The 24763-nt window shown below is 43.2% G+C and overlaps 1 protein-coding gene across 8 annotated transcripts; it reads right to left on the reverse strand.

The window, feature by feature from the left end:
* Positions 1 to 2853: 2853 nt before the first annotated feature.
* Positions 2854 to 19447, reverse strand: gata3 (GATA binding protein 3). Of its 8 annotated transcripts, none has more exons than XM_085251076.1 (7): positions 19246 to 19447; positions 13987 to 14074; positions 13442 to 13826; positions 11924 to 12457; positions 9415 to 9674; positions 6863 to 6988; positions 2854 to 4455 (listed from the first exon to the last, which is right to left on the reverse strand). In XM_085251076.1, the coding sequence occupies exons 3-7, from the start codon at positions 13674 to 13676 to the stop codon at positions 4165 to 4167; spliced, it is 1446 nt and encodes a 481-aa protein (XP_085107202.1). In that variant the 5' UTR covers positions 13677 to 13826; positions 13987 to 14074; positions 19246 to 19447; the 3' UTR covers positions 2854 to 4164. The 8 variants fall into 8 exon arrangements, with proteins under 8 accessions (XP_085107202.1, XP_085107207.1, XP_085107204.1 ...); XM_085251081.1 differs by lacking the exon at positions 19246 to 19447 and having other exon boundaries at positions 9415 to 9461; positions 9618 to 9674; positions 11981 to 12457; positions 13987 to 15295; XM_085251078.1 differs by lacking the exon at positions 19246 to 19447 and having other exon boundaries at positions 9415 to 9461; positions 9618 to 9674; positions 13987 to 15294.
* Between the last annotated feature and the right edge of the window lie 5316 nt (positions 19448 to 24763).

The following is a 24763-nucleotide window of genomic DNA, read 5'->3' on the forward strand; positions in this document are numbered from 1 at the left end:
ACATAAACCATATGTAATGTAAAGAAAGGTGTGAGGGAACAATCAACACATCCTGTACAAAAAGGTTTCTGCTTCCTGTTGTGTGATCATTTTTAGCATTGGGGGGAAATTCTGATGTTTTTTTTCTCTCATTCAGTCTTTACTTAAAATATTCAGAGTTTATTTGAATACCCCCTGCTATTGAATGGGTATTGCCTTTTCACATATTAATTCCAAGCAGGAAATGTTGCATCTTTTTGGAAGAAGAGTGGTTTTCAAAGCCATCAAATTCTTAGCGACCCCAAATTTGACCTGACCTCTGCTGAGGGTGACAGCGGTGCAGCGTGGATGAAGATGGACTATTCCTAAGAGCCAATTACACCCACAAATCTGTCATCATCCTCACCTGAAAGACGAGAGGCAGATGCAGGAAGAGAGACAGACAGAAGGAGAGACGGACAGAAATAAGTGGTTTGTGACGGGGATGACGATGATGACGGAGGGAAGAGGACACGGGATCACAGAGAGTGCCTCATCCTCACCTGAGCCAGTTGCAGCACCTCCAGTCACCCTTGGCAGACGTCCACAGCCAGACACCAGCGGGGAAAAGGTCAGCCAGAGGCCATGAGGTCCCACCACAAGGCAAAGCTCTCCTCAATCCCTCTATACACACACGCATACACTCACTATTTCTGTTCTCATTCCACATGCCCCCTTGACCTCACTATTAAAACACAGGAGCAAATCTCCTGATTGGTCACAGCAGCTCAGAAACAAATGATGCCAAATACCTGACTCCTGTATGGCCTTTTCTGCCGGGAAGCAGGCATTCCACTTGTGCAAATATATTTCGATACTGAAAATGGTTTGCAACAGTGCACAGTTTAGGGGTAGTTAGATCTTTAGAGTTGTTTAGAGGTTTCGAGCCAAAGACGACATTTCAGTGCTTTGCATGCGAAAGGATCAAACCTTGAGAGGCCGATTACGTGCAGAAGTTCGCTGTAAGACTATCTGGTTAACTTGTGGCATAATAAAACTAAAAATAAATTAATTTCTTTTTTTCTCTCATCTGAGCTTGATGTGGGTGTCTTTTTTTTTTAAACTCCTGCATCCTGTTATTATCGCAGATTGTAACAAATTAGCATCAGCGCGATCTCTTTTGCTTTGTTTTCTTGTACGTTTTTGGAGGGCTTTAAAGGGTAAAAATGATGCTGAAAGGCAAAGATTCTCCTTGTTTTACCACATTTACATTTAGTATTTTTTTCTGCTTAAATGTGTAAGTCAGGTACTATAAACACGGCTGTCCAGGCTCACTGTGGAAACACGTCACTTTCACCATTTTCACCAGAGTTTCTTCACAAGTCTTTCCTAAATTCTTGATTCAAATGTGATCCTTTAGAACTTACTGCTTTTTTTTCCATATTCCCATCATTTCCATGATTATCAGTTTTTAAATGGGATCATTGTAGCTAAAAAAAATAAAAAACAAATACTTAACATTCTTTTTAATCTTTTGCCTGTTCTGCTGCGTTTACGTACTTATTTAAAAAAAATTTGATGTGCATTCTGAGATGGAAGATACGGCAGATGTACTTTTTCATTGCGGATTTCATTAAAGCCAACGTGTCACGAACTGCTCTGCATACACAGAATAAAACATCATGCAAGCAAAGAGAACTGACGTGACTCTAACCACTGTAGCTGCGTTGATGTGAAGAAGATGCCGCTTGTAGATTACTGGAAGGTTAATGATGGTAAAGAAAAATGAAGGGGGATAACATGCAGGAAATTCTTCAATTGAGAACTTGATGGCGTCCAAAGTCTTACTCATTGGATAAATGATGCATAAATCATATATGCATCATGTCTTGGATTGCATGTACAGAGCATATGGTGATAACTTCCCAGCTTTAACAACACTAATCACCCACTACAGTGTATTACTGAGCTCTGCAGCCCTGCATTGCAATCTTTCATATTAATATCAGCTCGTTATCTTCTTTTCTCTCCTTCCTGCTTCCTTACACAGGCCACTGTCATGCAGTCGCACTAACAGCCCTAAAACTCTACTTTGAGTGCGAGCTGTGGAAATGTCACGAGCAAAACTGATCACTTAATAAACTGACGGGCAAAATGATATTAAAGATGAAGGGAACTTTATCCACTCTGCGGTTCAGAGGTTGAAACAAACACATACAGTAGTTCCTCTTTTCCACTCCTGCTTAACGCTTTAATCATTTCTCACTACTAGAGGTGATACATTCAGTGAGGTTAACTCAATGTTTAGAAGTGTTCATTAACTTTTTTTCTTTAAAGGGTGTTGTACACAGCCATGTGGCTATTTTATATATATTATTATGTGGTATTGTTATATGTATATGATTGGAATATACAGTATTTCTCAGCTTAAATTAATATCAGCCTGTATTTGTTATCTGACTTAATTATTAGTCATTATTAGGATGCAAGAAAAATGCCTGAAACGATGCTTCTTCCTGTTGGGTCCTTCTCGCTCAGTGTACGACAGATGTTTTTTTGTTGCATGTCGGTCGCGATGTGTTTATGTATTTGTCGGATGACACAAAAGCCACTTGAGCCCATGGTGCCCCGCGCATAGTGGCCTGTCTGACCCTGCCATTTGATTTGTTCCTCCATTGCTGCTGTTTATTCCTTCACTTCCTGTTTGTGCTCAACTGACCTAAGAGCTGTTCCTGTGAATGCTGGGTGAAAAAAATAAAATAAAATTTAAAAAAAAGGTGGGCGTTACTAGATGTGGTTGTGGTGGGTAGGTGAGTGGGTGGGGGTGTGTGAGCATGTGTCAAAGATCACACAGCACAGAGGCAGACAGAAAAGACAGCTCTCAACCACAGCTAACATGTCAACAGAGATTAAACTAGTTTATTATTTTCAAAGAGGAAAAAAAAAAAATTACGAAACAAAAAAGCAGTCATATTTTACACTAGTGATTATTATTAAATTTTTTACAACCATTCAGTCTGCATAACATAAAGAAATAATTCTACATCTTTGTTTCTTTCGTATTTTTGGTACTCTGATTTATACATACAAATAACAAATACAGGAACTTTTTTCACAATGCATATAATCTGTGGGCAGGAAGAAAGTCTTTCAGGTGATCGAGTGTGTGCGAGTGTGTGCGTGTAAGTGTGTGCGTGTATGTGTGTGCTTGTACGTGCGCGCTTCAACACAAACCAATTGCCCGAGACCTATAGCACATCCAAAAAAAAAAAAAAAAAAAAAAAAGAAGAAGAAGAAGAAGAAGAAGAGAGATGCCTGCAGCCGGAGCTGCTGACTCTCTGCAAACTTAATGCAACACAATTCATGCAGGCAAAAACCGAGGCCTGCCCTTTCTCAAAAGTCTTTCCCTCACCTCCTCCTCCCTTTTTTTTTTCTTTCCTCCGGGACTCGGAGGCAGCCTCTCCTCACTCCTCCGGTGGCAAGTCTCTCCACCTGCTGCGACTCGTACCCTTCTTGTTGTTAGCTGCCCAGGGGCATGTTTCCTTTTTTTCTTACTTAATTAAAAAGTCTTCATTAAATGTACTGTATTTCATACAATTTGTACAAATATATTCAACGTCTGTCTCTCCTCATCTTCAGCAGAAGGAGGAGAAGAGGGAGAGGAAGCAAGGGAGCGGGAAGGGGGTGGTGGTGGTGGTGGGGGGGGGGGGGGTTTCCTGTTACACAGGTGCAAGGTGAAGAGAGTCGGGTTTGGACATTGAGGAAGAGGGCGTCACAAAAGTTCTTTTAATGTCAGTTTTTTGTGATGTCAAGTGTGGAAAAATGGCTTTTTGTACACAAATGGAGCTCCTTATCGTGTGGATCAGCTGGGAGGACAGCCTCAATGTGGTGGTGGCAGCTCGGGGAGGAGGGAAAACAAAAAAACGTCCCCCTGGAGGTCGGTGCGCCACAGTCAAGTCAAGTCTGCAAAGCATTCACATCGCAGAGGTACACTTCGATTTTTATAAAAAATAAGATACAACTGAGGAGAACAGGAGCCTAAAGCCTGTCGCACTCACACACCGTGGCTCGGCGGTGAGACTGGGGAGCTTAGATCGGACCGAGAAGCAGTTTGTTGTTTAGGATATGGAAGCAGGGCAGCAGAGGTACCGAAAGGTGCGGTGGTGGCGAGGCTGAGGATTCAGAAGTGGTGCACCGCGGGGAGCTCTAACCCATGGCTGTGACCATACTGGAAGGGTGGTGCGGGGTGAAGGGGAGGCTCGAGGAGGGGTGCATGGGTGTGGGGGTGGTCAGCATGTGGCCAGAGTGCGAAAAGGGGGGGAAGGATGACATGTGGCGGGACAGAGCGGCCGGGCTGAATGAGCTGGTCTTGTCCATCAGGCTCTTGGAGAAGTCGTCCATGTTATCTTGGGCCTTTTTGCTCTTCTTTGACTTGCTGGACATCTTCCTGTTCCTGGTCTGGATGCCTTCCTTCTTCATGGTCAGAGGTCGGTTGATCTGCTCTCGAAAGGAGAAAGAAAAAGATGGCAGATGAGTATTTGGTCCTCGTGAACATTTCACATGAGATACGAATCTTAAAATTTAAGATTCCAGTATGAGATTTATATTAAAGCAAAACAAACCGTAAGTGAGGGGTGTCACAGAGTTTCAGAGTAAATAAGAAAAATGTGGTGCACAAAGAGCTTTTTAGTTCTCTTAGAGGCAGATTTTGGGGTTTTGGACAGACATAATGATATGTAATGGAGTCCCATTACGAGGCGAATCAGGCTGTCCCATCCCGAAACACAAGATTGTTTATCTATACTGTGAGAATGTGTGTTTGTGTGTGTGTGTGTTGGGTCGGATATGAATGTTGATTCCTATAAGCTGGACTGTATCTAAGGCTGTAGCTATGCCAGGAAGAGAAAAGAGAGAAAAAGGACAGATGAAGGGGAGGAGGGGGGTGCAGGGAAGATGGAGAGAGCGTGTGCAGAACACAGACAGAGAAGAGTCTGGCAGCTAATGTGCAGCCGGTCAACCACAGAGACACATGGCCATGACGACTGTCAGCGTCGGCCAAGTCCTTCTCTCCACCCTCCTTCTCGACCGCGTGGCCGACTCTTGGCCAAAATGGCCCCAGCTGCCATATTCCAGCATAGGTTTTAGCGAGGAATGAGAGCTGGATGATGGAATTCCGACTGTGGGCAGGATTATGAGGGAGGTGGATGAGGCCGACTGGCTTCCTGATCTTTCTCAGTGGTTCTTCCCGGGGAAATGGGAACAGGGATTTCTCGAGCTGTCTGAGACATTGGCATTTTTCGCTGACTCTTTAAACAGCGGCCTCGATGATTAGTGGAGGGCACAGATCTGTTTTCCCCCCAGTGATGTGGGTTTCACTCGCTAAGCTTTGACTCCATACTGGGTGACCTTCTCTGCCTTGCGTGCCCTGATTCCAGTTCTAGGGCATGCTACACCCACCGAAAGCCAATCTAGCCTCCGCTCTTTGATGCTGAGATGTCTACCGTCTCGCGAAACAATTCTTGGGCCTCCAGCGTGTGCTCGGCCACCAATACCCGAGCATATCAAAAAAAAAGCATTTGAGTCAATGGCCCCCACAGAATGCACAGTGCAAGCTCTCACATCCTCCCTCCAAAAACCAGCAGCTAACCACCTGAAACCTCAGCGTCCGTACAGAAGTGTGAGGACTGTACACCTCTCAGAAATATAAAGATGAGAAAGACACCTTACAGGCACAGTGAGAAAACCCCTGATTACTCGGAGAAGGCCATCTATGTTTTGGGTGTTAACACAACCTTGTGTTTGTGGCAACTTTTCTGTTTTCACAAGCTTCTTATCTGAGCTTACGGGACAACAGACTGCTACCATCAGGTGTTTTGTACGCTCACACTTACACACATTAGGAGCCCATGCAGGCCAGCGGGGACTCCACTAAATTCTCCATGAAGAATGTGGAATTTGTTTCAAAGGGAGCAAACCCCAACAGAAGTCTGGATTTACCAAAATAAACTAATTTCATAATTACACCAAGGTCGGGGTCAGTTCAGATGCTAATATGTAACGGGGAAATATTATTCTACTCTCCTTTTAACCTTGGTCTGAATCTGCTTCTGCACCGCCTCACAATGTGCCAAAAGTAACATGGGAAAATGATTTAACAGAGAGCGCTTGCGTGACAAGCTGGCCAGCAGAGCAGGATACTCTTCCCCTTATGCACAAGGGTATAGGCAACCTCTATCTGTTGTCTGTACAAGGGGGAAGAAAATTACCTACATGTGGCCTCAGAGCAGTTATCCTGCTTATTATTATTATTAGTTTCAGCCACAATGGCAGTTTGATTAAAAGTGACAGCTTTGTGCACAGGAGAGGAGAGAGAGGGAGAGATAAACGCGTCCCTGGGGTTTTCAGATTGAGGATGTGAAATGATGTGGCGAGGCACTAACCAACCCAAAACGAATCAGACGGATTGGTGGTCAGAGGGGGGACTCAGAGTCCCTGGTGCGCATGGAACCAAAAGGCTAGAAATAGAAGAAGAAGAAGGGGGAAAAAAACGGTCTAAAAAAATTAATCGAATTTTAATTAAGCCCCTTCTTTAATATTCAAAAGCAAGGCGGCTGCGGGCTTAGTTCACTTAGGTCTTATACATTTTAGATTCGCACTTACTGCCAATAAATCATATTAATTCTACAGTATTTGTTATCGCCGTGCCCCGGAAATTCTCTGCAGGGACAAGTCAGATAAAATATTCAAAGGGAGAGAGGGGAAGGTGCCCAGCAGGACGTGATGGGAGAGAAATAAAGAAGGCAGATCTGAGGAGAAGGGGGACATAGATGGGAGCTGGACGAATAAATATTGGAGGCAAGCCTCGATAGTTATGAGAGATATCCAGTGAAGGTTTATTACTCACATTGTGCAGTTTAAAGTACAGGCCGCAGGCGTTGCACACCGGGTCCCCGTTGGCATTTCTCCGCCACAGCGTCGTCGTTGTCGTCTGACAGTTTGCGCACGACGTCCCTGCCCGCCTGGCTGCCGACTGCACGACGCAGACAGGCCAAAAAAAGGGAAAGGGGAAAGAAAAAAACATCACATGACCACTCAATGACCCAATCATCACTGAGGTTTATTCTAACAGCTTTAATACCATCATTCAGGGCTCGTTTTAACACTTAAATATGGCTTAAAAAATACACACACTAGTTAACTTTCCTTACGCGAAATAGCCATGTGGCACTCATTAAGAGGGATTTGCAAGGATATCTGTGGAATTTTTAAGTCATCGGGATAAATTGGTGTAAATTCAGCAGCCCTGTATCCATGGTATCCTCGATTGATTTAACAAAGAAACAACACATGCATTTTCTATTATACCTGCTTAAATACAGTCTTTAATTTTTCACTCCAGCATTGCGCAAAGCTGCTTGAAACATTCAGGAAGCTTTTATTTTGACAGTATATACATTGTATATCTCTACCCAGTGCATTTTCTTTTGCATTTAGTGCAAGCTGAAATTTTTTTTCAATGAGGAAAGAAATAAATTTAAAAAAGGAAAACAGGGTTGCTTTCACCCGGGGCTAAAAATAGCCACGTAGAGCTCATACCTCCTGGAGAATAAATATTTACAGAACACATAAAAGCAGGGCCTTGAAATGGGAGAGCTATTAAATGTGATTAAATTAACCCCCTCCTTAAAAAAAAAGCCAACACGTGACGTCAGACAATGGAAAGGAAAAGGAAGGAGATGAAACGTATAGATTTGGCATCTATTAAACGTAAAAGGCCTCGTCTGGAATGTATGCTTTGGATTCTTCCAATATGCGCACAAAATATGAATACATGATGCGGTGAAATGAACCACATGGCAATAATTGCACGCCAGTTAAAAGCACACAGTTTGGAGAAAGAAAGAAAGAAAGAAAGAAAGAAAGAAAGAAAGAAAGAAAGAAAGAAAGAAAGAAAGAAAGAAAGAAAGAAAGAAAGAAAGAAAGAAAGAAGTGGGTATTTTTGGCTTCGCTGCAGTCTACTAGGAGAGTAAAACCCTCGCTCCATCCTGCCACAGTGAAAGTCATGTCTTCCGATGGATTTCAGCTGCCTGCCTCACAGGCCAGTTTGCTGCAGTGGCTTGACATTGATGTTATAATCTCTAAAAACAATCAATAGACAGGTGACCGCAGAGGACACGCTAACGTAAAGGACTACATTATCTCAGGGAGGAATTTCCAATTATACACACGTGGTGGCCCAATAACCCCTGCTGCTGATCGCTGTGAATACCCAATCACAGTGAGGGAACACACCTTTTGAAATCTCTATTTTTATTCACTTAACCTATCATCATAGTTTAACCGGTTTTCTTATTTTTCCAACATTTTGTTTTTTTCTTCGCAGCCAACACTTTAAATATCAGCAATGAAAGGTCAACAGGATTGGTATTTACACGTTGTGGTGATTTCATAGAGAAATGATTCGGCTCGCAGATCTTATCTTCGTGCTAAATTTCACTTTCTGGCCTGTACAGTTTTTTCCTGACCCTTTTCACCTCCGCGAGAAAGAGGTTCAAGGTCAAACTGACCTGGTTGTTACCCATACCTGAGCATCCTCGTGTATTTAAGCGGTGATTACAACGCTAAACAATTTCTCGTCGTGGCTCTCTGTCTGGCCTGGCTCGGGCTGCCTCAGCCTTTATGTTTTGACTGGGGAAGCGGGGCTTGTGTTGTTGAAAGCGACTTATCTGCGCTGCTCAGATATCCGGCAGCTCTTTCCTGAGTAGTCGGGTTTTCACATTATAGAGGCAAAGAGAAGAAGTCCAGAGCAGAAGAGGTCTGGACGGCCATTTTTGCCTCGAAAGATTTTTTTTTTTTTCAAAGAGTGGGGAACTCCTGTGAAGCTCATAAGAGATGTAAGCTCTGATGAGAGGGGCTTTCCCCAAAATAACTGTAAAAATAGCTGCACTTGGAAAGCAAAAAGGTCTGCTTATAGCTACAATATAGGCTCACCTACAAGATGAAATTTAAAAAAAAGGATGCTGTAAAGAGTGCAGAACTGCAGCCATGCTCAGTTCCTTTAATTAGAATCAGAGTGGGGGGTCTTTTGTTTTGTTTGTTTGTTTTTTGTTTGTTTTATCCCGGGGGGTTGTTTTATTTGCTCAATTAAATATGAAAGATAGAAAATGTAATCTCTCTTTTAAAAAAAGTAAACCTAAGGCGCTCGCAGTGCAATTTTAAATTAAATATTTAAAAGTTAAATAACACTGTGCAGGACGTAAATAAGGTACTACAAGTGGAAATAGTCCAGATGTCGTACAATAGCTGTAAAGCTTTGATGGCCACAGGTAGCGTTCTATGATATACATGGGGCCTACTGTGTGAATCAATGACAATTTTAGCAAATAAAAAGTAGCACTGTCATTGCATTAAAAAAAACTGCACTTTTTTTCTGTGGTAATATCTTAAAGCAGAGACCTGCACTTGTCGAGTCAATTTCCTGCAGCTAATAGGCCTACTTCTTCCTGGATAGGGGAAAAACAGAGAGAGAGACGGAAATGTCATCAACAGAGAAACATGGTGGAAACGTACCAGCCGTCGCTTGGGTTTGATGAGAGGGCGATTCTGCCCGTTCATCTTGTGATAGAGTCCGCAGGCGTTACACAGATAGTGACCCGTACCGTCCCGCCTCCACAGCGGAGTCGACGTGGCCCCGCAGTTCACACACTCTCTACCTTCTGCAAGAGCCAACGCGCACACGGACACGGACACACACACACACACACACACACACACAGAGACACAAACAGAAGATGGAGAGAGTGTCCAGGTCAGTTGGTCCTTAAAATAACCAGCAATAACTGGTTCATGCAATCAATGCTGAGAATAAAAAGAGGTTAGAGAAAAGTATATATATATATATATATATATATATATATATATATATATATATATATATATATATATATATATATATATATATATATATATATCTGTAAAGCACAGAACGATTAATAATGACATCGACTAATAATAATAACTAGACAAACTAGTACCAGTAATTAACAATAATGATATTGATAACAATAACTAGAAAGTAGAAAGGTTTGTAGTAGATTTATTTGTCACACACACACACCACGCACGCACACATTAAACACATGTGGTTAGTGTTGGTGTCGAATACAGCAGTTGTGTTAAGGTCCATAAAGCATAAATTATTTCAGTAAACCACAAAACTTTTCACACTGCGAGTCTCTGAGCAGGATTTTCAGACTGAGCAAAATCCACTTTGGAGCGTGACAATTTTTTAAAATAAATCTAATCAAATCCGCCTTCGTCCGAGCCATTAAATTTCCCTTTATTGAAAATTTATATAATAATAATAATAATAATAGTAATAATAATAATAATAATAATAATAATAATAATCTTTTATTTTGAAATGGGGGGGGGGGGCAGGTTTGACTGGCACTTCTCTAGTGACACCGACAGGTGAGACGCGCACTAACAGTTGGATTATGGTATACGGGGGCCTGAAACTGAAACAAGGGAGCTCGCTGCACACATAGTCAGATTATTTGAAAGCAGAGACTCACTCACACAGGGCTTTTGTGCAACGCCGAGAGCCTTTTGCATTCTCAGGCATGCAGCCACACTTCCCCTTTTTTCGAGCTGCAAACACACACGCACACACACACAGCTCGACTTCTTCACAAAGACTAAAAGAGATGCGTCGGTCCGGGTCGTGCCGCGTCGTTTAAATGTGACAGACATGCAAGCACCTGGGAAAGTGTGTGTTGCTATTTCTCTCTCTGTTTTTTTTTTTCTTCTTTTTTTTTTGGCTTGATAATATGTTGCAGAAATCAAACAGGAACTGATCCAATGCATGTGACTTAAGAAAAGCAGGCCTCTGCAATGCACCGTTTTGCACAGTGTGCCTGGTGCTCCGGGAGAAAAGCTTTCAGCGCTGCGCTGAGTTTACACTGCCGCACTGAAGACCCGATTAAAACATCCAAATGAAACTCTTCAGATCGCCAAATATCTTTAACTGCACATTATCTCACATGATCCCGGAATTCACATCTTTATTTGCATTAATGGCCCAGTGTATACTGCTGAATAATCCCGATGATATGCATCAACTAATCCTCTGTTTTCTATACACCCCATCAAAGACGCTGATATTAATCTCATTACAGAAAACTGGTTTTCAGCGGCGCTGAAATAACCTTTAAAATAATTACCCACCCTCTTCACAATTTGTAAATATCTCCCTCCTCTCTGTCTGTCTGTCTTCTTTTTTCCCTCCCCTCGGTGGTTCGTGCACTCTGCCACGGCGACGGTTCAGCCGCTTTTTCCCTGTGAATGAACGAGCAGTATCCGGTGCTCTACCGCTGGGTAAACAATGCAACTGTGGCGTGCACTGGTCCGACAATAATGGGATTATCTTAAACATATAAACGGGGCGACACAGCCCAGAGAGTTGGCTTCCCCTCTGTCTCTCTCCCACTCTCTGTTAGTGCAGAGGAAGATGAAAAAATGACCTTATTTATGGTTCAACTCGGAAATCATTTGCGTCATGATTTTTTCCTTTTTACCTCAATATAAAAAAAAGTTAAATTCATTTTTTTTTATTTCAGTTGTCAATGGTGTTAATCTTTTTCCCCCATTTTTTATTTTTAATTTATTTTTAAAAATAAATATAACGTATTTTATATTTGTTTTATTGGTGTTATATTATATTTCATATTATTATAATTTTTTTTTAAATCAGACCATTAAGGGAAATCTGTGAGGTATTTTTGCGACTGTCTGGGTTAAACTGACTCCTGCGGCCTTAAACCTCCATGTGAGGGATGAACGTGCTGATTATGGGCATTTATTTTAGAAATCTATGTGATATTAAACACGGCTGATCATTAAAGGCTGCAATTCTGGGGAATGCTGTTAGATCAAAAGGGAATGTAATAAAGCGCACGCCTACCTGAAGTGGACCTTGTTTTTGGTCTTGTTTTGGAACCATAACTAGAAGATGACCCACCTATCAGGCTACTTGGTGGGAAGAGGCCTGGGCCGTATTCAGGGACATAGGGTGGGTATGTGGCGATGGGGTGGTGGGCAGAGGATGACCCTGCTCCGATTGATGCCACGCTCCGGCTGTGAGCTGACTCCAGTTTCATACTCTCGGCCAGGGTCACTTGGTACTTTATGCACTCTTTATCCTCCTGCCGCCCGGAGCTGCTGGAGCCTGGGGTAGATATGCCCGGATCCGGGGATACGTCTTTGGGAGGGGTCGGGGGAAACGTGAAGAGGTGTGGACTGGAGTGACCGGTAGACAGGGAGGAGGAGGATGAGGCTGGGGGGTAGACGGACAGGCTGGCCGGGGAGCCATGGTGCAGGTTCTTGGGAAAGGGGCTCAGGTTCCAGGGAGAAGTGCTGTGGTGCGGGGGGATTCCTTTGCTCCCCTCCAGCCAGGGCAGAGAGCCGTGCAGTAATGAGGGACGGCACACCTGGCTACCTGAGGCAGCACAGAAAAACAACAGAAAAGATCACAACCTGACTTCACTCTGCAGTAAAAACAAATACACATTGCCATTTAGAGTTGTCGGGCTTCAGGCCTGAAAAAGCAGGATTTAAGCTTTACACACAAATTAAGCAAACAAATCAGGTGACATTTCTTTATTTCTTTTTTATTATTATTATTTTTAATTATTCCACACACAGAAGCAATCATTCACTGTGACCAACATCCAGTTCTACATTTAAAAAATCCTGACAGTTTGTTTACACGTAGAAATTATTTGAACCCCTCTAGTGTGTAGAAATCTGAGAGTTTCATGTGGCCACGCACGTGCGTAAATTTACCCTTTAACCTTCCTATTGAGCGGGCCTAAATGCAACATATGAATGCATGTAATTCAAAAGTAACTCGACTGTTGAGGAAGTTAAAGCCTACATCATAGGAAACTTCATAAATGACTACGCGTCAGTGACTGGCACATTAGAAAATAGACAGTTGGAGTGTGAGAGCAGAAGCCAAAAAACATAAATACCAAAGTGTTCCAGGTGTATCTCTGGTTTCTGTGCCAACACGTCTATTTGTTTAAATCCGTAACTAAACACTCGATCGATCCAGAAAACAAATTGGGCACGAGCTTTTAAAAAAGGAAAAAAAACTTCACCAGCATATGAGTCAGCTCATGTTTGTGAACTTTAAACGGGAATTGACTTCAGTACGAGCCATACTCAGAAACCATACGCGTAAACTACACATATTCACGCCGTGGTTTCACAACACTTGAGTTTTATAAGTCGAATCAACCCGGGCTAAAATCGAAACTCGTTTCTTTTTTTTCTTTTTTTCCTTTTTTCTTTTGTCTGGGTCACAGTGAGAAAATAATTCCGAGCTGTAATGGAGCCTGCCTGCAATTACGCACGGGCATCCAAACAAATAAAGGGAGCAAATGATTAAATAAAAGGCCTTAACAGGCCGTTTACTTACTGTGTGGAGGAGGAGGGTACCTCTGGACGGCTCGGACAGAGTTTCCATAGTATGGAGAGACGTGGTTCCCCTGTCCATCGATATTAAAGAGTACATCCACATCTTCAGCGAGGGGATACTGCGAAGGGTCCATGTATGAGTGGCCGAGGCCCGGGTGATGTGAGCCAGGATGCTGTTCGTTCATCACCGCGGGATGATGGCTTATCCATCGTGGCTGGTCCGCACTTACTTCCATCGCTTGATTTCTTTAGATATATTTTTTCGTTGCTTTAGCAAATGTTCATGCACGCTGAAGCAAACTGGTACAAGTCAAAAGATAAGAAATAAACTGTCCCAAATCCGCGTGTTTGTTAAATCCACAGGTTCCGCGCTTGCTTCCGATCACCTGGAGACAGAGGGGAGAATTTATTGTCTTACGTTCTAACATTTGTTTACATGCAACGCTTCTAAAACTTGGCAGGACGCTCACGCTTAAGCAAATTCACACGCGATTTTTTTTTTTTAAATTTTTTTTAACAAAGACAGAAATTAAACAGGGAACATACCCAACATTACAAATGCAACTGAGGTGCTGTCACAGAAATACGTCCAAAATGGAATCCGGTCCCACGCAGAGCTCCTGAACTTCTTCCTCTTAGCAAACAAACAGCGAGAAAAAAAAAAAGTCAGTGTTTCAGCTCAACAAGTAGCGGAGGCTCGCACGGGGCGCAGGCAGGGCTTGTTTGCAGTGGATGGCCTCACTGCGCACTGACCAGCACCAGCAAGTTAGACTCACTGATCAAATCTCTGTTTGTGCGCAGTTGAAGCCCTCTCCATTAACTCCGCTCCTCTCTCTCTCTTTCCCTCTAGGTCTGTGAGTCTCTTGCTTACTCACCCTTGCCCTACCTCTCTCGCTCTCTCTCTCTTTCTCTCTTGCTCCTTCCAGTCCCCCTTCTTTTTTTCCTTTTCTCTCTCTCTCTCTCTCTCTCTCTCTCTCTTTTTTTTTTTTTTTTTTTTTTTTTTTTTTTTACAGTGAAGGCATTCTTTCAGGATGGCGCCAGGCAGCTCAATGCTTGCAGACAGCTGTGGCGCGACGCAACTTAAGGAGGGTCTGTCAGTGTCATCAGTTAAGGGGAGGGGCCTGCTCTAATTGAATACAACATTTGGCCAAGGAAGATATAGAAGAGCTGCAAGAATTTATTACCTTTTTAATGTTTGTTTGTTTGTTTTTTTTCTCTGAACTCATCAAAAGAGGTATATTTGTTTTAAATATGAAAATTGTACTGTAGTAAGGCCTTATACACTTAACAGCTGTCTTATGCATGCAAGCGTGCTAGGTGTGCAAAACTCGTGTTGTAGGAAGTTATTTTATTTTGAATTAATCTATAAAATATGATACCTACGTTTATAAACTTAAAAGGGAAAACTTATAAATTCACCTTCAGCGTCATTAAAGTTGACAAGTATAAAAATGATAACCAAAAATAAAAGTTTTAAACTCCTTTTCTAAGAAAAAAAAACTTTTATTACAACAGCCACTAAAGTCTGCGCTTTTTCCTGCTACAGTTTGCAAGAAGAGAAGAGCAGAAGCCGCTGCAGAGCCTGTTGCTCTGGGCCAACGGCATGTTGCGGGACATTTATGCTCTTAAAATTGTGACAGTGCGTCCTCTCGCGGTGACAGCCACATTATTCTAATGGCAGATCCAAACTGAGCCGATTTCCTCACCGCGAAGGGACGCCTGGGTGACTAAGCCTCCAGTTTAAAAAAAAAAGAAAAGTTAAAAAAAATAGTTATAATGTAAGCTATTACTGGCTGTTACTTAACTCAGTCGGTATCTGTGCGGTAGCTGCAACCTGTTCACTGCAGCTCAGACAGACGAGCAACAACGAGCGATGTCAAGATTTATTCACAACAGTGAATAACGCACATTGATAACTCGCACTGCGAGTGACCGTAGCCCGCCTCGCTTTGACCAGTTTTTCTTTTTAAATAAACAAACTGGAATTTAAAAGGATGTGTGCGCCGTGACACGGCCATGATGCCCTACGTCTTCCACCTGAGAAACAGTCCCCCTGTATCCCTCCCCGTGGGCAGGTGTGTGTGGGAGGGGGGAGGTTTTTTATGTCTAAATCCCGGTTTGATCTGCGTATACTGTCAGACTGGCGGTGTGTAATAGTAGCAGTGTGTGTGTGTTGGGGGCAGCCACTGGAAGTGACGTCACCGCGGTGTAAACAGTCAGGAAATGAATCCTCTCTCGGCGGCTGCGGGAGCGCGCACGCCCTCGCACCACGTAGGTATTGGCATGAATTTGCTGTGGGTGTAATAATAGGTGGGGGTCACTTCCTTAGAGTGGGGGGTTGGTACCAAATAAATAAATAAATAAAAGCATTAAGGTGATCAATGAAGACGCCATCAGACAGATTATTTAGCAGGTGAGTCCTCAGTTGCATGCGCACAGGTGATGGCTCATTCATTCAATCCCGTCTGAAATTATTAAGCTTGCTCTTAACCGAGCGCTTGGGAGCACGGGCAGAGGAGGACTTGGCAAAGCGTGCTATTTTTCCCTCTCTCCAGGATAGCCCTACCTGGGGAGAGGGAGAGGGAGAGCGAGCGTTTCTCACACAGGCAAAGCCCGAAACTGAACTTGGACGCAAACTGCTGTAGCTGCCATTGTCAGGCTGTCAGCCGACTCGTGTAATTATCCTCTTGAAAAAAGTATCGCGGAGCGTTATCCACAAAGTAGCCGTTATAGGTGCTCGAAGGCAACACACGACGGTAAAATGTGGCCTAAAATCCCGATTATGTGTTTTTGTTTCTTGACTGGATGCATCGAAGCTTAGAGAATGGGACATGGAAGCCATCCCATCACTTGAGTCCCCAAGCCTCGGTGTCAATAACGCCGGGGCTTATTCAGCGCGGGATATAAGACTGCCTCTCCCTTTCTTAAAAAAAAAAGGGGGGGGAAAAGTCATTTTTAATCCTAAACTGTCGTCACGAAGGGAGAAATGGTGGCTTTGGCTCTTTTTTCTCTCTGTGTGTGTGTGAGGACGAAAAAGCGAGAGGGGCTAAAACGAGCCCACATTAGTCTATTTTTGTAGTTAATGGCCTACAACTAGCACCGATGCTGTGCGCAAAGATTTGTTAAAGGTTTATTCATAAACGCGGGCGAGGGTCCAGTCCTTTTCTTGATGGCTTAGATAATTTCTGCGAGATTATGTTAGCCAGCTTTGATTAAAATCGAGCCACTTTTTTTTGTTCTCTTCACTGCAGTTAACACAAGAACGGATTATTCCATTGCCTGTGTGTGTGTTTGTGTGTGTGTTTAGGGGGATCAAATGTTTTAGATAACGTCTAATGCTTGCGTGCATGTGCGTGCGTGTGTGTGTCTGTGTCTGTGCGTGTGTGTGTGTGTTTACTTTGTTCCTCAGCGTCCCGTGTTCACAAAATTACAATCATTGTTTTCCCTCATAAATAAAAGTTTCCTTCCGCCAGCTGATTAATCAAAGGTCAGCGAGATAAAAATCATACTATATTAATACATGGTGTAACAGTTATGCCACCACCAGTGAGTGTTCACCCACTGCTACCACTACAGTAATATCAATACTTTTTTGAAAAGGAAAAGAAATTCAAATGATATGAGTAGCAGCTCGTGTGAGGTACATTTAGAGCCACGAAGAAGCAAGAAGCTCTATTGTAAAATAATATTGAAAAGAAATCGCCTGTGCGCATGCGTGTGTGCGCATTTACGGCCTGTTATCTTGGGTCGTAATGTGTCACGTATCTTTATTTATTCTGGCACGCACAGAGCTAAGATACCCAGCCAGAATTAGACTTAATTTTTGTGAAATATAAATTTTTTAAATATTTTTTTAAATCAAAAAGCACTTTGGCGCAAGAAAACACACGATATAAGAACATAATCCAAAGAGCTTCTGTGGAAAAAAAAAAGAGATGCCCAGCCAGTGATTAAAAATGCTACGGGCTATAGTCATGCTGTAAATTGTGATATTTTTTACTGGTTAAGCGCTCATTTATACATTTTGAAACCCGTATATTACCGCAGGTAACCTATTTGTTTCTTACTCAGTGAGTCATTTGTCACCTTTCTAGTCTTTTCAAGAAAAAAGTGGGGCTGCTTTTCTGTCAGCATGGGAACCAAGTCTGGTTCTTAGAACAAAACTAGGGCGTAAAATTCTGCTTGTTGGGCGCGTGAAACTTAAAAACAGAACTGGCTTTCCTAGAACGATTTAAATGAGCAAGAGCTGAAGGATTGATCACATTTTCTTCGAGTGTGTTTAAAAAGAAAAAGAAAAGAAAACTAGCACATCAGATTTTGTGTCATTCTTCCCAACGAAGAAGAAAAAAAAGAGCAAAGAAAAAAAAGGGGGCTGCCAATTGACTGAGTTGTGATTCTTATCTTTATATCACGTCTCGCCAGACGCACTGATGTAATCTTTCATTTGAGGTGCAGGGCCTTTTCACCTCTTGTCTTGTGCATCTCCAAACAGAAGTCATTCATCATTCAGGCACTAAATTGTTTGGCTGATTTTTTTTAATTTTATTTTATTTATGTTATTAATCTTTGTGATTTAAATGCGTTTAAAGTGGAGCTCGGAGTGCTAGCAGCCTCTCTGACACCTCATGCAATAACGAAATTTCGATTGTGACGGGAAATTGGAGTGAAAGTGCTATCCGCTCGAGCGGTCCGCTGCTCTTCTTCTACGTTTTTAATCCGAGTTTATATTATTTTAATAATAACACCGTATTTTTTATCCTTTTATCCTTTTTTTATCCTATCGAATCCTATCCTCTTTTCTAAGAAGCGAAAAAATGAAGGGAAGAAAAAAAACATCAAGGTGTCCGAGGGTTTCTCTCGTGTTCTGCTCCCCGCGTGCAAATAACCGTTGGAGCTTTTTGGCCCGTGACTGTGCGCGTGTGATGCCCCTGATTTAGCTTCCTATTCATTCTAAACAGCGGCTCTCTCCCTCTCTCGCACTCACACAAACACACCGCCATCTCGAGACACAAGGACCAAAGACGAGATGGAGGAAACTAATAACGGGCTGGGTGTGTGTGTGCGTGTGGGGGTGCAAAGCAGCCTCAGCAAGCCCAGCTCCTTCTTATGACCCGCCGGCAAAGGTAATCAGATCAATTTCACGGCTTGTATGGGATTCTCGCCTGCACCACCAGGTAATGCGAGAGGTAATGGGTCGCTAAAAACACTCATCTGTGCTATTTTAGGTGTAGGTTAAATAATCTAAGAAGTGAAACCGGCTGTCGTTTAGCCTTTTTACATATCAATCCGTTGACTCAGGCGAGCCAAAGAAAAAGAAATGCTAGCTTAATTATCAGCCCGGCCAACCAAAGCAAATTTCGCTTGCGCTGCTAATAAATAAAAGGATAGAGAAAGCAGTTAGCATTAAACGCAACAATGGCGCTCGTTATGGATGTTGTAGCCAGTATTGTCAACAATACCCCCCCCCCCCCTTTTTTTTTCTTTTTTTTTTTAATTCCACCAAGTGCACACAGAGCGATGTTGAGGGGGAGAGATGAAGGTGTAACGGGTAGCTTCATCTCCGGCTTCACTGAAGTCCAGTCAAAAAAAAAAGATTAAAAGAATGTTACCGCTTTACTCATAATTTTCGTTTATAGTCATTTAATCTAGCACCCAAAAAAAAGCACATTCACAAAAGTTTCCCATCATTCTCAGACCGTCAGTGAGCTCACAGACAGGCTACAAAGCCACCGAGGGAAGCGGCAGCTCATTGGATGGGGCATTTAGGATGCGGCGGCTTCAGAGCAAATCTAAATATTTACTGACCTGCAGTGGACGCTGGACGGGTGGAGGCTTTTTTTTCCGCAGACGTGAAGGAAGAGTGACATAGAGATGGAGGCGCCGATGGCATTTAGAGAGAGGCAGAGGAAAAAAGAACGAGAGGGCGAGGAGCTGTGGACGGGGAGGGGAAAAACACACACGCAGACACACACACACAAACACTCACACACACACTCTCAGCACAGCGCTAGGAGTAGTGGTGGCGGCGGCGGTGATGGTGCGCGCGCGCCCTCGGTCCCGGAGTCACAGCGTCACAACTCAACGCGAGGAGGAAACACGCGCGCACATAGGCTGTACCGGGCAGGCTGCACGAGCACACGGGCCAACCAAAGGCGGCCTCTTTACCGTACTTACTGTACAGAACACGCCAGCTCTTCCGGGTCTGAAAGCACAGCAAGTTATGGGAATAGAACGGCAGTAGAAACCAATGGGAATCTATTGTAGGGTTAAAATAGAAGTGATCTATAATAGACAGTCATTTATTATGATTTCGATGCGATTTAAAATGAGATTTCTTATTTTTTAAAAATACTATTTTTGTGTTTAACCCCATTTTGTTGTATCCAGGTGATCATGTTAATTCAGGAGACGCCCAATATTGGCACACAAGCCGAACGAAAGTAAGATTATATTATATTATATGTAAGAAAAAGGCGATTGTGGGCATTTGCACGTGATTTTTTTCTGATTGAGCAATGCACAACTGTATATTGTCTAACTGTAACTGGCTATTATCTATATAGGCTTTTATGTGGTGCCTGTACAGTTTCTGTCACTGTGAGGGCTTGTGCTCTGCAGATATTTCACCGCAGAACACAAGCCCTCACAGTGGCAGAAACACGTTGCACGTCCCTTTGTGTTAGGAGAGGAGCCCCTTTCTCTCCCCTGCCACAAAGGACAGATGAAGCCATAGCTGCTCGGTGTCTAATCAACACCCCAAAAAAAAAAGATTCACAAACTACTCAGCAATTACAGAAAAACATTTCAGAAAGAGGAGAGAAAAATATACATATGTAGGCAATAAATCTGAAAATCTGATCGAGGCTACGAACAGCAAAAGCTTCACACCAATACACACACAGAGACACACACTGAGCATATAGAGGCCGGCCAGCCTGCTTATTGACACCATGGTTGATTGAAAGGAGCACCAAGCAAATCCGATCCTTCTCTCTGTGAAATGCACCGAGGAAAAAGAGAGGAGAGGAGAGGAGAGGAGAGGAGAGGAGAGGCGAGGAGAGGAGAGGATGCTGGAGGCTTGGTATCTCTCATGATGCGCATTGACTCTTTGAAGGAGAATGTAAACTGATCACACCCAAATCTATCTTTGGGGGATAAATTCAATTAAGGTAATAAATTAAAGATAATTGGCGCAAACCTCGTTGTATAAACTTACGAACGCGACTACAGCCAAATGCGTCTTTTTTTAAAAAATCAATGAATTATTCAGCAGCCTTCTTCCACACAGGGACGAGCCGAGCTTTTCATTTATGGAATCCCACCCAGTGTCTAAATAGAATTACAGAATAACGACAGCGTCAAATTTTAATGATTTATTAATCTGCTTTTGAGGTAAATAAAGTGTTTTTTAAATTATGTTCTATTTTATTTTTGATCAGGGGAATTATTTGATTTCAATGTAAAGATGAAGTTAATATGCGGATGCGATAAATGAGCGCGCTGATGAGAAACGATGATTAAAGCGGCATTCATGCGCGCTCGCGATTAAAGCACATTATAGGTGTAATAAAAAGATTAATTACGAGGAAAATAACCAGAATCAATTCGGTCCTGTTCACTGTGGGTACAATTAAATAAAGGCGGGAAATAACGTTTAATTTTAGGCGGCGGATGTGAAAAGCAGTTTTGTTTTTAAAGAGGGGGAATGCATTTTTTTTTTGAGGGGGGGGGGTGGAATCGAGTCTTAATTAATTTTAAATAGAGACTGTAAACGGGTTTAGAGTTTAGTACAGGCCCCACAGTGTCACATTAGAGGTATGAGGCTGTGTAGTGTTTTGCACTTCCTCTAACAGGGATTTAACGAGAGCGCATGCGGCCTGGAGCCCGAGTCCAAAGTCACTCGCCTCTCTTCTTCTTCCTCCTGCTCTTCTTCTTTTTTTTTTTCCTGCCGTGAAATCGCGTGATTAATGTAGAATTTGACGCGAGCTCCCGCGTGACAGCTGACAACAGCTAAGCACCCCCCACCCCCCTTCACTCTATTGGTACACTGGTCGTAATAAAAAGCAAGAGTCTGTGCACACCAGCCTTTTATTATTATTATTATTATTATTATTATTATTATTATTATTATTATTATTAGTCTCACAGCCATCTGATATTTATTGACACACAGCAGTTTGGATGAGGTGTCATCATCTCACCATTACATCCGGATTAAATCACCCCTCTTTTCCTAGTTTCTTAATTTTGCAGATTGAGGTTGCAGCAGCAGTAGCGAACCCCCCCCCCCCCCCCCCCCCCCCCCCCCCGTGTACCGTGGCGCTTTTTCAGCCCCTGTTAGTGCATAAATGGAGTAAATCATTTACGGTCACCCGCTTTTATAGACTCCCGGTGTAGCCTAAATTTTATTAGCCCCTTCCCACTCCAAATGTGAAATAAACGGTGCAGTATATATCTCCTCCTTTTTTCCCACCCCCCTTCTCCCTCTTTCTCTCTCTCGCTCTCTTTCTTTCTCTGCCTACATGATTCTTCGCTGTAAATGTCGAATAAGATGACCTTAATTTGAGACAAAACAGCGCCAAAAATGTATGGGCCACGTATTATCTATTTACTTATTTATTTCCTCAATGTGTTTTATTATTCTCGTCCTGTTCACCCTCCAAACGTTAAGCCAGTGTGTGTGTGTGTGTGTGTGTGTGTGTGTGTGTGTGTGTGTGTGTGTGTGTGTGTGTGTGTGTGTGTTTTACGGCGGCTTCTCCCTGCGATTTTATTTTAAAATATTAGGCCGAGGTGGGGAGAATTATAAACGACTCTGCTCTTATCTGCTCCCTTCACGTATCCAGGATCACAGAAGCTGATTAAGAAAGAAGTCACAGCCAACGCTGGATTCATAATGATTTGGAATAATGAATCCTTATCTCCCCTCTGCAGATTATCAGCCTTTCAGCTCGCCATGTTTTGTTACATGGGATAATTTATTGCATCTAATACATCACAATGAATCTGATGGGGGAAAGTGATGGCCATGTTAGGAGAGAGGCTGTCTTTTTTTTATCCCGGGGCAATGAAATGCCTTTACGATTTTTAATTGGTAAAATATAAGGGGGGTGGGGATCTGATAAAAAAAAAGAGAGAGAGAAAGAAAGAAAAAATAGAAGCACAGAGGTATAATCTTGCCTGCTAGTGTTCCAGCAGCACTCTGCACTATAATTAGTGTGTCAATTTCAACCTGAAATTAACAACATCGACCTGCCATCTCTGCTTACGCCGGTGGAGTCAGCTAGATCCTAATTTCGCATGATTTATTTTTCACCAAGAAGAGATAATTAATCATAAACACGGGAGAAGGAAAACACACAGTGCAGCAAAGTAGAGATAACAAAATATTTGCATCTAAAAAGATTCGATGGAGCTCATTGGCTTTCACCTCCTCCACCCACCACCGCCATCCCGAGCCCACCTGATCCAGCTGCAGTTACCTCCAGCACTTTTATTTTATTTTTATTTTTTAATTTCCCATGATTAATCTTTGGGTGGCGATGTATCATTAATCACTACACGAGATGGGGGGGGGGGGGGGTTACACAGTTACACACAGTGTGTGTAACTGGTAGACTGAATGGTGGTGTCACTGTTGTTGGGAAACGATTATTCTTTTATTCAAAGGGATGGCGGGTGTACCCTGGTGTAACACCGAACGAAGATGCACCTCCTTATAAGGTTAATACTAATAGTAATAATAATAATTTATTATTATTGGATAATCAGCCTTTGTTTGGAAGTCGTCACTGGCGCAGCGCCAGCGCAGCTCTGGATTTTTTGGATGGCGCTATGTTTAAACTTGGGCATGCTCACTGTGCCAGGATAAATTTGCATTTTATTTGCAGCTGTAATTAGCTGATCAGCATCTCTCTGCCCCCCTCTCTCACTCCCTCTCTGCCCATCTTTCTTCTCATTATGATTTTGTATTTTCGCCGCCTCTTTCACCGCCTCTCCCCAATCCCTCATTTTCCAATGTCCTGGCAGCGCCACCAGATGTTTATCGCTTTTATACCCAGGGACGCTGCCATGTCAAACAGACCGAGGATGGACACTTGCAGGCGGTTGGGTATCCAGGCAAGCCCCCTCCCTTCCTCTCTCCCTCTCTCCCCTACCACCACCTCCTCCTCCTCTTTTCCTGGCTGTGCATAATCCTGTACTGGGTGGCCACTGGTAGTCCAGTGACGGTTTCATATGAAACGGGGTAAGGGGGTGGGAGAAAGCAAGGAGATCATTATTAATGGTTGCTGATTAAAGGGTTCTCCAAATATAAAATAAATAAAAAGAGCTCGATTTAATTCACCTCCCCTGAAATCTTACTCTTTTTGTCCGTGCAGAAAAGGGCCACATCCGCACTGATGGGAGGCTGATGGTGCGCCCCAAATATACTGCAGATAGAGATGTGGAGATGAGCTTAATGAGATGCAAGGCTGTGGGTGGGGTTGGGGGCAAACATCCAGTGCAGGAGTCTTCCCAGGAGACATCTGCACAATGCGACCTGCCCGTTATCTGCAAGGGAATGCACTCCCTCGCTCTCGCTTTCTCTCTCGCTTTAATGAGCAGTCGTTTATTAAACACTCTCTCACTCTTTTAACCCCATAATTGAAAAAAAGAGGCTTTTCTGGAGCGGCTCGACCCCCCACACTGCAGCAGCTCTGCTCCACTGCAGAGGATGCAGCGGTGGATACAGTGATTATATCCATCTAGCTTACCTGAGCTGCAACAATCACAAGGGGGCTTTGCAGACCCCCACCCCACCCTCCTCCTTCCCCTCCAGTTTGGCCATGATATACAAATATTTATCCGCTGATAAGGAACCACTACGATGGCAGATAACCTCCAGTGCCACTGCGTCAGGACTCTTTGTCTGTACAGTCTCAGCAATTACTAAACATTTCCCTCCCTCCCCCTCTTTTTTTCCTCCTAAAACTTCTCCGTTGCTTTTAATTCGTTAAAGCATTATTAGGAGTCTCTCTAAGCCTCTTTAGTCAATGACTGTTTGTGGAGTCTGGAAAAGAAAGAAAGCTTGGGAGGGGAGATGGGGGGGAGCGGAGTTCTGTGTGTGTGTGAGAGAGGGGGGGGGGGGGGTGAATGAAAGACTGGCTTGATTTTCCTCGCAATCCACGGAACAAATAGCTAACATTTAACGTTTACACCCTGCCTGGCGACTCACTGGCGCTGCGGGGCCGAGCCGAGTCGGGCTAAAGTGTCCCGAAAGCCTTTGGAGGGGTGTAAGTCCCGGGCTATCGGGTTCTCCAGATCCCCTTTAAATGACTGTCAAAAG

This window comes from Mchenga conophoros, linkage group LG17, assembly GCF_057382185.1.
Source record: "Mchenga conophoros isolate Kocher_MC1m ecotype Shallow Benthic linkage group LG17, M_conophoros_male_GT1.1, whole genome shotgun sequence".
Lineage (NCBI taxonomy): Eukaryota > Metazoa > Chordata > Actinopteri > Cichliformes > Cichlidae > Mchenga > Mchenga conophoros.

Bases quoted from the DNA above. Each gene is read 5' to 3' on its own strand.
- gata3 (XM_085251076.1), bottom strand. From the start codon at position 13,676: ATGGAAGTAAGTGCGGACCAGCCACGATGGATAAGCCATCATCCCGCG. The intron at 12,458-13,441 runs GTAAGTAAACGG...GTGCTGCCTCAG, and splicing joins GTACCCTCCTCCTCCACACA to GTAGCCAGGTGTGCCGTCCC. The intron at 4,456-6,862 runs GTGAGTAATAAA...TTTCGAGAGCAG, and splicing joins TGTACTTTAAACTGCACAAT to ATCAACCGACCTCTGACCAT.